Genomic DNA, 16,151 nt, shown 5'->3' on the forward strand with positions numbered 1-16,151 from the left:
TCGCCTTCTTAGGATAGAAAATCTTAGAGAATCAGTCACTCCTCACAACCCCAGTGCAGCTCTTTCTGCCTATGGGTCCTGTCTCTGAGCTTTCATAAAACCACCCTTTTTTCCACTGAAGACATCTCAAGAATTCTTTCGTAGTCCTCAGCTTGGAACTCCAACACTTCAAATTGGATCATTAAGAACCCTGAAAAAGGGCTCTGCTTAGCCTGTCTTTGGCTGCCTGAATCTCCTACCCACCTCCCCAGCTTTCCTTTATCTCCTGGCTAGGAGAAACTGTCATCATGCTCCACAAAACTACTGTTTCTTCTGTGAGGGGCTGTGGGTCCACTTTTAAAAACATTCCTTTCATGGGGCTCAGTCCGTTAAAAACATTCCTTTCATGGGGCTCAGTCCGTGAAGCGTCTGACTCTGCTCAGGTGGTAATCTTGCCGGCCCTTCATGGGGTCCAGCCCTGTCCCGCTCTGTGCTGACAGCTCAGAGCCTGGAGCCTGCTTTGGATTCTGTGTCCTCTCTCTGCCCCTCCTCCACTCACACTCTTGTCTCTGTCTCTCTCAAAAAATAAATACACATTAAAAAAAAAAACCGGCTGGTGTTTAGAAAAAACAAAACCAGCAACAAAAAAACATTTCCTTCTCCACCTGCCTGCTTCCCCTCCCACCTGGTATTTGTCTTGCAGAAACTTCACACTCCTGCTCCGCTGGGATATGCTTTGACTGCCTTGCGAATGAGCCTGAAGTTACTAAAATTCAGCTCTAGCAGAACTCCAACTTTCAAAAGCACGCTCCCAAAGAATTCATCTTATAAATATTTAGGTGGGGGGGGTGTCTATGATGTGTCAGGTGCTGGGTGCTGGGGACCTAGCAGTGAGCCAGTGCCCTCCTGCAAATTACTACAATCTGGCTGGAGACAGAGGCAATAAACTAGAAATAAGACTGAGCGCTGTTAAGGAGGGGGGGGGGGAAGTAGAGCAGAGTAAAGGGGAAGGAGACGAACTAGGTCAGGCAAGGCAGGCCTCACTGATAGTGTGAAATTTCGAGGGGAGAGCGATCTGGGAGGAGGGCACAGCCCGGGTAACGGGGAGAAGACGTGTTTCTGGGGAACACGCAATCCGGGGTTCTTTTCACCAGGAGGCTCCCTTTAGAGCTCTCTGTCTGAACAACGTCTTCCCCGGGAGCCTTGGCGCTCCAACCAGGCCTCCTGGAAGTGGCCGAAGGGGGATGTCTAACAAGTGCCCAAGACAGCGACTCCGGGAGCTCAGCTTGCCGCCTCGCAGCGACCCCGGCGGGCGCTAAAAACTGCGTGGAACCAAAGTCCCGAGGGAAGCGCGAGCTAACGGACCGCGGAAGCAAGCACCCCTCCCGGAAGCAGCCCCGAGACCCGAACATGGCGGCCGCCCGGTGCCTACGCTGGGGCCTGAGACGAGCCGAGACCTGGCTGCTCCCGCGCCCCGCGTGCTGCCCCCAGCGCGCTCTGCACAAGCAGGCCAGCGGCACAGACTTCCAGAGTATCTACAGCCTGGACAAGCTCTACCCCGAATCCCGGGGCTCGGACACCGCCTGGAGGGTCCCGGTGAGCGGGGAGAGCAGGCAGAAGGGGCGTTCCCCCCTCTGCGGTGACGTCATGAAGCCGGGCCTCCATTGGCCAGGCTGGAGCAAATTGGGAGTGGCTGCCGCTCGAAGAATGTGGCGGCGGCGGGAGGGAGCTGGCTGCCGGGGGCGGGGGGCGGGGGTGAGCTGGGGAGGTGGATTGGGTGTCCTGGCGCCCGGAAGCCTTGGGGTGCGTGGGCGTCGCGAGAGCACGCTGAAGGTGTTTCCTGCGGGACCACCGCCTTTTCCGAGTTCGATCCCTCCAGGCCCAAATGTGGGATTTTTCCCTTCCGAGTGGACAGTAAAACCCAGAGGCTGCCAAATTGTTTGGAGCCTTTTGGGAAGTTACACTATGCGTAGCTCCTAGGAACCCCAGCGCGCCTGAGGAGACAGGAAACAGGGCTTGGTTTCTGCAGGATGCATTTATTGCCAGCCTGCTATGTCCAGGCTCTTTGTTAGACCCCGGGGCAGGAGACCTAGGATCCAGTCCGTTCTACTGAGTTTCCACGTACGGGACTGAAAAGAGAACATTCATTTATTCGCTCACTCATTCAACAAACTGCAATTGAAAGCGTGGTGTGTGCACCGTGGAGGCATGGAGATAGAGAGGCTCGGGAGAACATGATCTGATGCTTGTTGGAGTTTATCTTTTAGTGGAGGGAAGCAAGCAATAAATAAAATCAGAAATACAGAGTGTGTAAGATGGTTATACGTACTTTTGGAGAAAATAAAGCCTGGAAGGAAGGAGTACTAAGGTAGCGTGGAGGGCTGCAATTTTAAATGGGATGGTCTAAGAAGGCCTCTGGGATGATGACATTTGCCTAGGGACCCGGATGAAGCAAGGCAGTGAGCCATGAGAAGAGAGAGGAGATGAACATCCCTGCGCCACCTCAAAGCAGTAGCATGCTCGACTTGTTCAGGGGACAGCAAACAGGCCAGTGTGGCTGAGTAGGGAGGTCAAAGCAGGCGAATCTAAAGAGGAGAGGGATGGGGTGGAGGGAGGCCTGTTTACAGAGTTAATAGGTCTTTAGCTTTACCCAGATGGGGGGTCAAGGCAGAGGAGCAGAATGACCCAGCTTAGTTTTATCAGTATCAATCTTGGGGCACCTGCCTGGCTCAGTCAGTGGAGCATGTGACTTGGAGTTGTGAGTTCAAGCCCCACACTGGCTGTAGAGGTTACCTAAAGATAAAATCTTAAAATAACAGCAAGGACAACAAAGATGGCTCTTCTAGGGCCCTACCGAGAGAGTAGACTACAGAATGGCAAGAACAGGAAGGCCACGTACAAGACTGAAGGAACACAGGCAAGAGATGATAAGCAGAGAGGAAGCAATAGGAGTCGTAAGAATGGGTCAGGTTCTTGCTGTATTCTGAAGCAAAAACCCATGAGACTTGCGAACGTATTTTTTTTTCTTTTAAAATGTCATTTTTTAGAGTTTATTTCTTTTGAGAGAGAAAGCATGAGTGGGGGGGGGGGGCAGGGGGAGAGGAGAGAATCCCAAGCAGCCTCCGCACTGTCAGCGAAGAGCCCAATGGGGCGCTCCAACTCACGAAACGGGAGATCATGACCTGAGCCAGAGTTGGCCACTTAACCAACTGAGCCACCCAGGAGCCCCTTGCTAATGCATTTTCTATAAGAAGTGAGAATAAGAGAGGAATTGAAGTCTGGGGTGGAAGAACGGAGTTGCCATTAATTGAGACGAGAAAGTCCTTTGTTCTTTCATTCAATAAAAAGTGTACTGTATACCTTCTGTGTCAGACACTGTTTCAGACATTGCAGACACAGCAGATACAGATAAAACTGATAGGGTCCCTCCTTCATGAAGGTTATGTTCTAGTAGAAGGAGTAGACAGTAAAGAAATGGGGAAAACATATCAGGTGACGAAGAGACCAGGGTGCCGTCAGAGGAAGTGCTGGGGGGCTACTTCATATTGTTAGTAAGGGGTGTCCTCTTTGAGGAAGTTTGAGGTTTGAGGAAACCATTAGGCAGCCAGGAGGAGACATCAAATAGCAGTTGCCTATATGGGTCTGGAATTGAAGAAGATTTTGAGTTTGAGCCAGACATTTGGGAGTCATAAACACCGACAATATTTTCATCATCGTAGATGCCTGAAATGTTCCAGGGAAGGAGTAAGAGAAGAGAAAGATTCCAAGGGCATGTCGGTGTTTAAAAGTTGCGAAGAGCAGGAGCGCCTGGGTGGCTCAGTCAGCTAAGCGTCCCCACTCTTGATTTCGGCTCAAGTCATGATCTCGCAGTTCGTGGGTTCAAGCCCCACATTGGGCTCTGTGCTGACAGCACTGAGCCTGCTGGGGATTCTCTCCCTCCCCCTCTTTCTGCCCCTCTCTTGCTCATGCTCTGTCTCTTTCTCCCAAAATAAATAAATAAACATGAAAAAAATGGCAAAGAGCAAATGAAGGAGAGTGGGAAAGTCATAGGGAGGAAAGAAGGAAGCTGGAGGAAGAGGGAGAACAGGCTTCAAGAAGGGCAGGCCCGGCCTCATCAGTGCCGCCGCAGGGAGTGCCGCAGGGATGAGGATCTCACTCTCCAATAATTCTAAGACATGAAGGGATGAAGGCAGCCAGAGAGGGGGCAGGTGAGGATACCATGAGTTTCGGTAGGCAGAAGAGCCTCAGAGTGGGTAGTGTCTGCACAGGACCTTTGGACGTGGGGCTCAGGTTCAAGGACATCACTACCGAGAAACAGCAGAGGTGAGAAACCCTGAGATGAGTAGTCTCCTTTGACACAGAGCCTCAAGGCAGCTGGCTTCCAGGTGGGCCTCCTGTGGTTCACCGGGTTTGTTGCTCTAGGTTAGCAGAGGACATTCCTTTTGGAGTCTCCCTGAGGCATGTGTACGGTGGAGCCTGCCCTCCCTCCAAGGCACCAGGCCTCCGATGATGCCCGACGCCAGCTCAGGCTCGAGACGTCAGCTCCAGTTTCCTGGAAGAGGGTTTCAGAGGTGTTACCTCTGGAGTCCAGGGAAGCTTTTTCTGTCACCCTGATAAGATTTCGCTGGGGGCCTGAAAATAGTTGTATTACATTTGCGTCGTGGCTTTACATCCTTTCTTTGATTGCCCTGGACCAGTCCGGGAGTCACAGAGCGGGTGCTCTTTATTTAACACTGTGTACATTACATTACAGGAGGATGCAAACCAAACCAATAATGACATCCCTCTAGGTAAGTAATTCTGTTTTATACAAAATCAGTCAGGGGGCACTGAACCTGGGTGGTTCAGTGGGTTAAGCGTCCGACTTTGGCTCAGGGCATGATCCCGTGGTTCATGAGTTCGAGCTCTGCATCAGGCTCTGTGCTGACAGCTCGGAGCCTGGAGCCTGCTTCAGATTCTGTGTTTCCCTCTCTCTCTGCCCTTTCCCCAGTCGCGCTCTCTCTCTCTCTCTCTCTCTCTCTCTCTCTCTCTCTCTCTCTCTCCCCCCCCATAAACATTTAAAAAAAAAAGTCACTTCCCCCCCCACACACACATTGCTTCCAGATCTCTCCAGCCTACAAAATGTGCACAGCAGAGCCCTTTCAGCACTTTAGAATAGCACAGAAATGATGGCACAGACACCGGGCAGCGTGTGAGACGAATCAGAGCTCTTGCTGTCCTCGTAACAAGGACGGTGTTTACAGTACATGAGCTGACGGTTATCCAGAAAAAGTTAAGCTGCAGAAGAATACATATAGAAAGCTACCGTTTGTGTCTTACATTTATATGTCTGAAACATGCATTTCTATGCATATGCATAGATCTGAAAGGATGTACAAGAAATTGGGTACGAGGACTGGCTCGGGGAGTGGAGAAGAAAGGATTTGGTGGCTGAGGCACCCAGGTGGGGCTCCTCCCTGTGAGCCGTTTGCATAACTTTAGAATTGTGTGCCTGTTGAACACAAGGTGAGGCCTCATAGTCATAGCTTGCGAAGCTACAAGCCCCTTTTCGGGTCTGGGAGCTCGTGACATCCATGGATCATGAGAGGAGGCGTCGCTGCAGGTGCCAGCTCCCCAAGGCCCTTGTTCAAGGTGACACGGAGACACCTAGTCAACCTAGACACCTAGGTGTCTAAGGGACACCTAGACACCTAGGTGTCTAAGGGACACCTAGACACCTAGAGCCTAGTCAACTGCAGCACAAGGGAGTGGCCTCCCCGTGGCTCAGGAGCCGGGGCCCCGCTGCAGCTGGCATTTTGGTCACCGTCAGCTGCACCTTGAGGCACACATGTGGCTGGAGGCGGCAGAGCCCGTCTCATCAGAACCAGGGGTGAAGAGACGGTCTCGTGACAGCCTCCAGGGAGACAGGGAGGCGAGTGGGAGCCTGGGAGCCCTCCATGTCCCAGCTCCTCACCTGCCGCAGGTGCTCTTGAGTTTGGGGGCCTCACAGGCCTTCCTAGAAGACAGACTCGGCCGCAGCGCAAACCCTGCCTCGGCGGCCTGCGTGGGTACCGGCAAGGTCGCCCACCCCATGCTAGAACCGCCCCCTGACCATACCGCGCAGTCCTTACCGCTGCAGAAAAGTGAAGTGATTGGATTTTTCCAAAGAAAGGAGGTCTCTTGAAAGCCGTCCCTAGACGGGCCACCGCTGCCCACCTGCCGTCTGCCACCATGGTGCCAGGTCTTTGCCACGCGGCCCTCTTGCGGCTCACCGTCCAGCCTTCCGAAGTCTTCCCACTACCGCGCCTTCCTGCCTCTCCTCGGGCACCGTGAGTCTTCTTTTCATGAACCATAAAAATAGAAGGAAGAAACCCCATTTTACATTTTACAGACAAACTTGAGGCTCAGAGAAGCAGAGGGACTTTGCCAAGATCCTATTTGGCCACTGGCTGTGCCGGTGTTAGAGGCCAGACTCCCAGCTCTGATTCTAGAATGCTTTCATTCAAGGGCGCCTGGGGGGCTCAGTCAGTTACGCGTTCGACTCAGCTCAGGTCGTGATCTCATGGCCGGTGGGTTCGAGCCCCACATCAGACTCTCTGTGACTGCAGAGCTGGCTTGGGATTTTCTTTCTCTCCCCCTCTCTCCCTGCCCCTTCCCAACTGTGCTTTCTCTCTCTCTCTCTCATATTAATAAACTTACAATGCTTTCACCCAGCGGGGATGTTTTTAAGCACTGACTGATGGGGCACTGGGCACCGGGAATACACAGAGAACCTCTGCCCCCTTAGAGCCTACAGTCTATTGGGACTCCATACCCACCACATTCTGAAATACAGCATTAAACTAAGTTTGCCCCTCAGTTTGAGCTTTTGACAGAGTTGTTGCTTTAAAACGAACAGCAAAAAGCTAGGGCAGCCGGATCTGGTGAAATGTACCTCCTCTGCGGTGTGTCCCACCTTGGAAAGGCACTTACTCTTGATTTTAGCTTTGACATCTATAAATAGTCTCAGACTTTACTGCTCTGAATGTTGCATTTGTATATATAAAAGTCATTGAAAGAGATGCTTGGGGCACCTGGGTGGCTTAGTCGGTTAAGCGTCCAACTTTGGCTCAGGTCATGATCTCACTGTTCGTGGGCCCAAGCCCCGTGTCGGGCTCTGGGAGCCTGGAGCCTGCTTCAGATTCTGTGTCTCCCTCTCTCTGCCCCTCCCCTGCTCATGCTCTGTCTCTCTTCTCTCTGAAAAATAAAATAAACATTAAAAAAAAAATTTTTTTTTTTTTAAAGAAAGATGTGTAACAGGGATAGCCATGCTGTATTGATAATAAAGGAACGGGTTGCACATTTTGCCATGGATAATCTTTTTTTGGTGTGTGTTCTCTTTTATAGATCGTTTGACGATATCTTATTGTCGGAGTAGCGGTCCTGGGGGCCAGAATGTTAACAAAGGTACAAGGCACCTTGTTTTTCACTTTGAAACTTGGCCGGGAGATGCACTTGAGTTCTGTGCTTACATTCATGTGGAATAAAGGGCTTATTTTAGCAGAGAAGCTTAAATACCACCAGTTTATAATAATCCTCTTTATTCTTTTGAATGTGGTCCGATTCTTAGACTCTCAGCTGTGGATTGCCAGGACTAGGGTTGGCTTGTGAGCCTAAACAAAGGGAAATCACAGTGTGAGTTGGCAGCGAGCTCCGAGAACAGGTTTCTTTCATTCTCGTGGAACCCATCCCCCCATTCTCTTCAGACCCCACTAAACTCTAAGAGAAGCACTGAGCATTTAGTTCCCGGAAGTTCATTTTTGTCCAGAAATTCCTCACTATCTTTAAAGGCTGGTTCCATCCCCAACTTTGTATTTTCCCAAGTTGACACAGGACCTGTGTCCCGGGTCACACCTGGCTGCATGTCTCGCCTCCCCATTTCAGGATTGTCACCAGCCACTGGGCGCCGAGCCTGCTCGAGCATCTCAGTAACCCATGCACTCTGGTCCCTTTATTTACAGTGAATTCCAAGGCCGAAGTCAGGTTCCACTTGGCAACCGCCGAGTGGATCGCAGAGCCTGTGCGGCAGAAGATGGCCATCACGGTAACCACGGGCTCCTTTCTGTTTTCTGCCATCCCTCAGTCGCTTTTAAACCTTTTACTCTGTAGAACTCTGGTGTTGCCTTTGTTCTCTACAGCATAAAAATAAGATCAACAAGTCAGGAGAATTGATACTCACCTCCGAATGCAGCCGCTATCAGTTCCGAAATCTGGCAGACTGTCTTCAGAAAATTCGAGACATGATTGCTGAGGCCAGCCAGCCGGCTAAGGAGCCGTCCAAAGAAGATGCTGTACTGCACAGGATCAGGTACCAGACAGTGCCCCCAGGCTTCTCTCAGCTGAGTCGTGGGGACGAGGGGCTGCACAGAGAAGACAGGAGGCAGGGGGAGGCCACGGCTTCCCCGCCCAAGGTGGGAAGGTTCCGGGACCGAGAGAAGCCACTGCCCCAACGCCTGCTGAGCCCACTGCTTCCTTCCCGCCGCGCTGCCAGCGCCTCTCACCACTTTGCAAAGCACTGATTGGGCATCTGGACCTAATTGCAGTCTTTTTGTTTTCAGGATAGAAAACATGAATCGGGAAAGGCTGAGAAAAAAAAGGATAAATTCTATCATAAAGACAGGCAGGAGGGTGGACATGGACTGAAATCCGCCCCCAGAGCCGACACGGACCCTCCGCAGGGCCTCCAGGAGGCCGTGGCCGCGAGCTCTAACACCGTCAGGAGACCCCTGGTTGTTTGTGGCTGTTGATGCTTGGCTTTCACATGGGCGCCGCCACGAGAATGTTCATCTAGAAGGAGGGCAGCAGGCACTGGTTATGAAGGTCTTTATGGGCAGTCATGTGCTGTCAGATGTCCACTATCCATTAGCACGTTAGCTGTAATAAAATGCTGCGGTAAACACAACGGGCTTCGCCTCTCATTCCCAATGCTTCGGAACTGAATTCCGACCTTTTCTGGATATTGAAATCTGCCTCACGGCTGCTGACCGGCACTGATCGGCCAGGGGGAGATAGGAAGGAGCTGTGGTGTCTGCGCTCAGGGAACACACCTCAGGTTAGGAGGGCTGAGCCAGGTGAGGGGGCACCTGAGCTGGGCCTTGAAAAGGGAATTGAATTTTAGTCGGTAGGGGGGCGGGGGGTGGGGCTCCATGCCAGTTGGAGGGAACCGTATGAATAAGGGAAACCGAAGAAAAGGCTGGGCTGGAGAAGCTGAGGAAGCCAGCTGAATGGTGGATCCATCCAGAGGACTGCGGAAGGGAAGTCTGGAAAGGAGATGACAGAAGCTCAGTGCGGAGCCTCGAGTTCAAGTTCAAGAGCTTAGATTTTCTTTTTAACATTATGTTCTGCTGGGTTTTATTTTTTTATTATTTATTTTTGAGAGAGCGAGAGAGCATGAGTAGGGGAGAGAGAGACGGGGACAAAGGACCCAAAACTGGCCTTGAGCTGACAGCACGGAGCCCGATTCGGGGCTCAAACTCATGAACTGTGAGATCATGACCTGAGCCAATTTGGATGCTTAACCAACAGAGCCACCCAGGCACCCCTCAAGAGTTTCGATTTTAGTACATGACCGAGAACTGCTGGGGTTCTTAAGCAGGAAGGAATGCCATGTGTTAGGTGCTGTTGCATGCGGTGGGGTCTTTGAGGCAGAGAAAGAGTAAGTCAGAACTGAAAATAGGTTTTTGCAATCCTATGGGTACGGGAAGAACCGAGGCCAGCACGACTAAAGCAGATTACTCTGGTGCATACGAATTTCTTGGAATGTTCTCTGTCATTTTGATCTACTATACCTGTTCAACAAAGACTGCATTGTGATGTGCTCTAAATGCCGGACAATTAGCTCTAGTGGCATATACAACTTTATGTGAGCAGGGACCTCATCATCCATGGAAGTGTAAAAAAGGGACAAAAAGTTATTGATAAATGATTCTTCCAAGGCTCTCCTCAAGAGACTCAGCACCTTGTCGGGGGTAAAGTTCATAGATCCAAGGCAGTGCAGCATTCATTGGTCTGTGAATTCAACAAATACTGAGCGAAAGGCCCTGAGTGAGGTCCCAGGGAACCAGCAATGAACGAAAAAAGCCCTGTCTTCCAGAGAACTTACATTCAATCAGGTTATAAAAGCTGAGAAGAAAAATGGATTTCTGTTACAGTAACACAATCTAAAGTGTGGTAAGTAGCTTAAATCTAAGGAGGTTCTCGGGGGAAAAAGGGCTTCTGTCATGAGGGGCACATGTAGGGCAGCCCCATCTCTCTTCATGTGGAATCGACGTCAAGAGATTTCAGAAGCATGATTTTTTGCTACCCGGGTGGCCGGTGATCATTGGTCCCTGCACACGCCCCCCCCCCCAAAAAAAATCCCCATATAAATAAAAATAAGTAGTTTCTGGGAACCCTAGAAGCAACTAGTTCCAGCTTGAGGGTCAGAGAAGATATACTTGAGGCGCTTGAGATGGGGGGGAGGGGCTGGCCATGCGAGCAAGACCAGAAGACCTTGTCACCTAAAAGCTCCAGTGGTGTCCAAGCCCTGCCTGTGGCTGGGACAGTGAACTACAGTATTGAGAGCATAAGCTCTGAGGCCAGCGCGCACGGCGTCAGCTCCTGCCTCCCACCACCCCCAGCTGTGGGGCCTTGGGCAAACCACTTAGCCTCTCTGAACCTCCGCTTCCGCAGCTGTAAACTAGGGATGATGTTATCTCATCCGTGCCTACCTCATAGGATTGTTGTGTGGTTTAAATAAATCAGTAAGTGGCTAATGGCACTGAGCATGTACTTGAGGAATGCTAACCATGATGGACAGTGCGGTTTGGCTGGAACCCAGGGGATGAGGAGCTGTGGAAGCCATGCTGGGCACGTGGAGTGGGAGCCGGGTCTAGAAAGGCCTTCAGTGTGACAACTAGGACATTTAGCCACCTCTCCAGAGGCTGTCAGAGGAAGATTAACCTGACCGCGAGCAGGCGAGGCGAGCGCACCCCGCACCCCGCACCGGCTGCTGGACTGACCCATGTAGGGGTCAGGGATCCATCCTGGAACTGGGGCAGAGGCAATGGGGATGGAGAGAAAGTAGACAAAAAAGGATTACGGAGACAGAAAATGGGCCCAGGTGGAGTGGGAGCAGGTGAGTGACGTGTGTGATGCTGTGCAGCGAGGCAGGGAAGGCACAAAGGACTGGCCTGGGGGGGACGGTGGGGTGAGGATGGTTTTGCCCGTGGGAGAGGGAATGCAGCCCCGGGGCTCGGGGTGAGCTTGCAGCTGGAGGGTGCAGGGCGGAGGACCCGAGCAGAGCCTTGGGAATGGGTGGGAGCAGTTGGGGACAAGGCAGAGCGGACATGGGGACATGCTGGCTTAGACGGTGGCAGCAGGAAACCAGAAGAGGCATCCCTGTGGGCTGACCCTGGAGCAAAGCGCTAGACCCATGCGGCCCTCAGAAGACATTAGGGGTACACGAAAAGACCTGGAAAGGTATTTGGGACACACAGGAGGGGACAAAGGGGTAGAGAAACAGCAGGCTGGGGGACAGGGAGTAGAGCACAGGAGGAGGACCCACCCTTCAAAAATGCTGAGGGGGCACCTACATGGCTCAGTCAGTAAACATCTGACTCTCGATTTCGGCTCAGGTCAAGGTCTCTCAGTAGGTTCAAGCCTCAAGTTGGATTTCTCTCTCTCTCTCTGCCCCTCCCCAGCGTTCTCTCTCTCTCTGCCTCAATCTCAAAATAAATAAATAAACTTAAATATTGAGGACTGAGATTCCTGGCTGGCTCGGTGGGTAGAGCATGCGACTCTTGGCCTCGGGCTCATGTGTTCAAGCCCCATGTAGGGTGTGGAATAAATAAAGATATGTTTTTAAAAAGCCGAGGACAAAAGAATAAACAAGAATGAAGCATTCTGCACTCATTCTGCTAGGACCCTTAAGATCTGTACATTTTGCTGCATGTGCACCTCAACTGGTTATCTTAAAGGAGAGCACCTTCGGGGGCTCTGGGTGGCTCAGTCCAATGGGTGTTCAGCCCTTATTTAAAAAAAATTTTTTTTCATTATTTATTTATTTTGAGAGTGACAGAGAGAGTGCAAGCAGGGAAGGGGCAGAGAAAGAGAGAGAGAATCCCAAGTAGGCTCCGCACAGTGCACAGAGCCTGACACAGGGCTCAAACTCACAAAACTGTCAGATCATGACCTGAGCCAAAGTCAGAAGCTTAACAGACTGAGCCATCCAGGTGCCCACCCCCTTTTTTTTGGGGGGGGGTGTTCAACTCTCAATTTTGGCTCAGGTCATGATCTCTCAGTTAGTGGGTTCAGGGCCCGAGTTGGAATTCTCTCTCTCCCTCCCTCCGTTTCTCTCTCTGCTCCTCCCCTGCGCGCGCTCTCTCTCTCTCTCACACACGCATGCACACACACAATGAATGAATGAATGAAGGAAGGAATGAAGGAATGATTTGGGATGCCTGGCTGGCTCAGTAGGTAGAGCATGGGACTCTTGGATCTCAGGTTTATAAGCTCAAGCCCTATGTAGGTCTTGTAATAAATAAAGGTTTTATTTGTTTTTTGTTTTTGTTTTTTGTTTTGTTTTGTTTTGTTTTAAGGCTGAGGACAAAAGAATGAACAAGAATGGGGGCGCCTGGGTGGCTCAGTCCGTTAAGCTTCTGACTTCCGCTGGGGTCGTTGATCTCATGGTTGGTAGGATCCAGCCCCCAGACCGGCTTGCTTGGGATTCTCTCTCTCCCTCTCTCTGCCCCTCCCCTGTTCATGCTCTGTCTGTCTCTCCGTCTCTCTCTCAAAATAAATAAACAAGCTCAAAACACACACACACACACACACACAAACCCAACACGGTTTAAAAGGAGAGCACCCTCAAGGCAGGGGACGGGAGCCAGGTGGGTCAAACTCTTCCTTCTTGCTGATGTTAAGGGAGGAAGGAAATGAGTTTGTCAAGACTTTGCACACGTCGGAGAGAGAAAAACAAAGCAGAATGTGTCCAAATTCCCTGCGCCCTGGACGCGCGGAGATGGGAGGGGCAGGGTCTCCACTCGGGCACGACCGGGGATAAAACCCGCCTTGGGCGGAGCTGCGCTGCCCGTAGGTACGTCTTTCAGAAGCCCAGGGATTTTCATAGCGGGTTCTAAACCGCGTGTGACGTTTAAAAATGAGCTCATTCCTTACTTGTATTACCTTTTGTACAACAAAAAAAAGAAGGAACAAAATAACAGGCGGAACATTCTAGGTGGCTTTATATAGAACCTGTTATATATGACGTCCATTTCGGACAGGACGGATTTGTTCCTTCTGGTCGGTGGTGCGTTGCCTGGCGATGGTGAAGACGGTATCCGTGACGGGCGCTGCTCTGCGCCCGTTCACTTCCCCACCACTTTCCCCGGACGTTCCTGGCGTTTCCGTCCGTTCTGCACCGGGGGACACGGCGGCCGGGACGCCAGGCTTCCCGGGACGAGGGCCCCGCTGCCTCGCTGCCGACCGCGTCTAGGGGGCGGAATGGGGCGGCCCCCAGCCGCAGGCCCCAGTGGCCTAATGGATAAGGCACTGGCCTCCTAAGCCAGGGATTGTGGGTTCGAGTCCCACCTGGGGTAGGGACACCTTTTTGGCCCCCGGAGCCTGGTGCTTCGCGCACCCTGCAATCTACGCCCCCGCGGCTCGCTTAAAAAGCCTGAAGACCGTCCGCAACTTTTGTACAGCCCACGGGAGGACGGTAAGGAGGCGCACCCGTCCTGGAGGCTTAAAGGGGTGGAGAGCTTCTAAGGAAGGCGAGGGGATGACGGGCCGCACTGACCCCCGGATCCCAGCCCTGGGCTCAGGGGCGAGACGCGTGGAGCCCCTGGGGACCTGATGGCCGGGGTGCGCCGAGGCGCGCGCCTTCCCGGCGCCAAAATTTCCGGCAGGGAGAGGCCGCCGCACCACCCCAGGTGGGACTCGAACCCACAATCCCTGGCTTAGGAGGCCAGTGCCTTATCCATTAGGCCACTGGGGCGCGACAACACGCACCGCTCACGTGGTCCCTGGTAACGCGTAGAAGCGCGCGCGCGCGGCTCCCGCCACCCCGACGGCGCACCCCGAGGACCGAGTGGCCACCAGCCCCCACCCTAAAAGCTAGAGTCCGAGGCGAAACGACGAGCCCGTGCTCCGCGGGGACTCCCCACGCTGGAGGCGCGCAGCTGCACGGAGAGGACCCGACTTCGCGGAAGGCGAGTGCCGAGCAGCCCCAGCGACCCGGGAGGGGAGGAAGAGGGAGACGGAACAGAGCCACAAACGAGACCGAGCGGGGCTGCTGGGGCCCGCGCCACCGAAGGGCATGAGCCCCGCCGCCAAAAAGAGACCGACCACGAAGGGACTCGAACCCTCAATCTTCTGATCCGAAGTCAGACGCCTTATCCGTTAGGCCACGCGGCCCCGACGCCAGGGGCGCCATAATGCGTAAGCCAGGTGCAGCCCCTGAGCAGGTGGAGGCGCCTGGATGTGGGCAGAACAGGACCGCGCGCCCCCGACCTCAAAGTGTGCCACGGGAGGGCCGGGGCCGGGTGCGATCCCGGCAGCCGGCGACAAACAGTGCAGCCTTAGGTTACTAAATAGGTATCCTGGCACCGCCGCGTACGTGCAGGGACCGCGTGGCCTAATGGATAAGGCGTCTGACTTCGGATCAGAAGATTGAGGGTTCGAGTCCCTTCGTGGTCGAAATGTTTTAATCCACCTGTATCGCAACCAAATCCAAGGTTCTATCCTCGTTTTAGACACAGTCAGGCCTCCGTACCCAGTCGGGCCCTCAGCCCCCGCTCTCTCGAAGCTGATCGTGAGGGTTCCCTTCCAATCGAGTTTTGTACCGGAGAGCTTCCGGCCTGACGTAGTTACGCAGCCACAAGGCGTCACAGTTCAAGAGGCATGTGATCGAGCCTCGCTTACGCGTAGCCCCAGTGGCCTAATGGATAAGGCACTGGCCTCCTAAGCCAGGGATTGTGGGTTCGAGTCCCATCTGGGGTGAAATGGTTTATCTGGAAAGTGTGTTTTCCTATCGTCGTCAGTCAGGTAGGAGCAGAACAAATACCTTCTAGACAACGACAAACTAACGAGTTATTTATAATAACGTTAGTTACTCTTCTTTGGAGTGTGTGGATGCCTCGGTTGCACGTAATTTGCCTTTTCTTTTTGATCAAGCCCAACTGCACTTTGAAGGATAAACCCCTGTGAGCGCGAACGTGGCCCCACTTCTTGCCCCGGTTAGTATCCAGACACACCTGAAAAGTGCTGCGCAGGCTACAGATCCACGTGCGAATGAGACGCGCGTGTTTCGTGAGTCCGACACAGGAAAGTTACAAGCAGCACAAACGACAGCCCACTGCTCCTCTAGCCTCCCGCGAGAGCGGGGGGCAGGTGGGGTGGGGGTGCCGCCCATTCCCGCCCACTGCCCCGGCCAGGACAAGGGGTGCGCGGAAACACAAGCAAGCACGCGCGGTGGAACGACAGTGCAGTCTCTGCTATCACCCCAGGCGCTCAGGAAAATGGTGGCACTGATTGCTTAAAAAGGGGCTGGCAGAGAGAGGAACGCTTGTGATCTCGGCACTTTCCTATGCATATGATCATTTAGTAAAATAATTTTAAAAAACGATTATTGGCCAGATTTTTTTTCTTTTGTCTTCTGTTTTTTTATTTTGGAGCACACAGGGCTGTGGTTGGTCTTTCCATGTTGACGCTCATTTTATGTGCACTTGGAGGATACCATGTCTACCTGTAGGGGGACGCTGTACTCTTCATTGGATTTTAAGTATTTACCCCCAAAGAGTTTAAATATTTATTTATTTATTTATTTATTTATTTATTTCTAGGATAGAGAGAGACAGCGTGAACAGGGGAGGATCAGAGAGAGAGGGAGCTACAGACTCTGAAACAGGCTCCAGGCCCTGAGCTGGCAGTCAGCACAGAGCCCGACGCGGGGCTCGAACCCACGAACCGCGAGATCATGACCTAAGCGAAAGTCGGAAGCTTAACCGACTAAGCCACCCAGGCGCCCCATTTACCCCCAAAGAGTTTAAAAAGCACTGTTCCTTGTACTTTTCCAAAAGAAACAAACAAACTTTATGAAGTACAGAATCTTCCTCTCCCTTCTCCAGGATCACCCAGAATTCTTCGTGCTCTCTCTACACCAAACCACACTTCTT

General features: G+C 52.5%; 1 protein-coding gene and 6 non-coding genes across 7 annotated transcripts; 5 read left to right on the plus strand and 2 right to left on the minus strand.

Moving 5' to 3' along the window:
• Positions 1–1,356: 1,356 nt before the first annotated feature.
• Positions 1,357–8,731, plus strand: MRPL58 (mitochondrial ribosomal protein L58). Its single transcript, XM_077754214.1, has 6 exons — positions 1,357–1,575; positions 4,733–4,769; positions 7,345–7,404; positions 7,959–8,041; positions 8,136–8,305; positions 8,556–8,731. Exons 1-6 carry the CDS (start codon positions 1,390–1,392, stop codon positions 8,638–8,640), a joined length of 621 nt encoding a protein of 206 aa, XP_077610340.1. The 5' UTR covers positions 1,357–1,389; the 3' UTR covers positions 8,641–8,731.
• A 1,470-nt stretch (positions 8,732–10,201) lies between these two features.
• Positions 10,202–10,335, plus strand: LOC144225814 (U11 spliceosomal RNA). The gene has a single exon (XR_013333406.1). It is a non-coding gene; the product is annotated as a U11 spliceosomal RNA (small nuclear RNA).
• A 3,166-nt stretch (positions 10,336–13,501) lies between these two features.
• Positions 13,502–13,574, plus strand: TRNAR-CCU (transfer RNA arginine (anticodon CCU)). The gene has a single exon. It is a non-coding gene; the product is annotated as a tRNA-Arg (tRNA).
• A 325-nt stretch (positions 13,575–13,899) lies between these two features.
• Positions 13,900–13,972, minus strand: TRNAR-CCU (transfer RNA arginine (anticodon CCU)). Its single transcript has one exon. It is a non-coding gene; the product is annotated as a tRNA-Arg (tRNA).
• Positions 13,973–14,318: 346 nt separating this feature from the next.
• TRNAR-UCG (transfer RNA arginine (anticodon UCG)) lies at positions 14,319–14,391 on the minus strand. The gene has a single exon. It is a non-coding gene; the product is annotated as a tRNA-Arg (tRNA).
• A 209-nt stretch (positions 14,392–14,600) lies between these two features.
• TRNAR-UCG (transfer RNA arginine (anticodon UCG)) lies at positions 14,601–14,673 on the plus strand. The gene has a single exon. It is a non-coding gene; the product is annotated as a tRNA-Arg (tRNA).
• A 230-nt stretch (positions 14,674–14,903) lies between these two features.
• On the plus strand, positions 14,904–14,976 carry TRNAR-CCU (transfer RNA arginine (anticodon CCU)). The gene has a single exon. It is a non-coding gene; the product is annotated as a tRNA-Arg (tRNA).
• The last annotated feature ends 1,175 nt before the right edge of the window (positions 14,977–16,151 follow it).

Source organism: Crocuta crocuta, unplaced genomic scaffold (genome assembly GCF_008692635.1).
Source record: "Crocuta crocuta isolate KB4526 unplaced genomic scaffold, BGI_CrCroc_1.0 scaffold50, whole genome shotgun sequence".
NCBI lineage: Eukaryota > Metazoa > Chordata > Mammalia > Carnivora > Hyaenidae > Crocuta > Crocuta crocuta.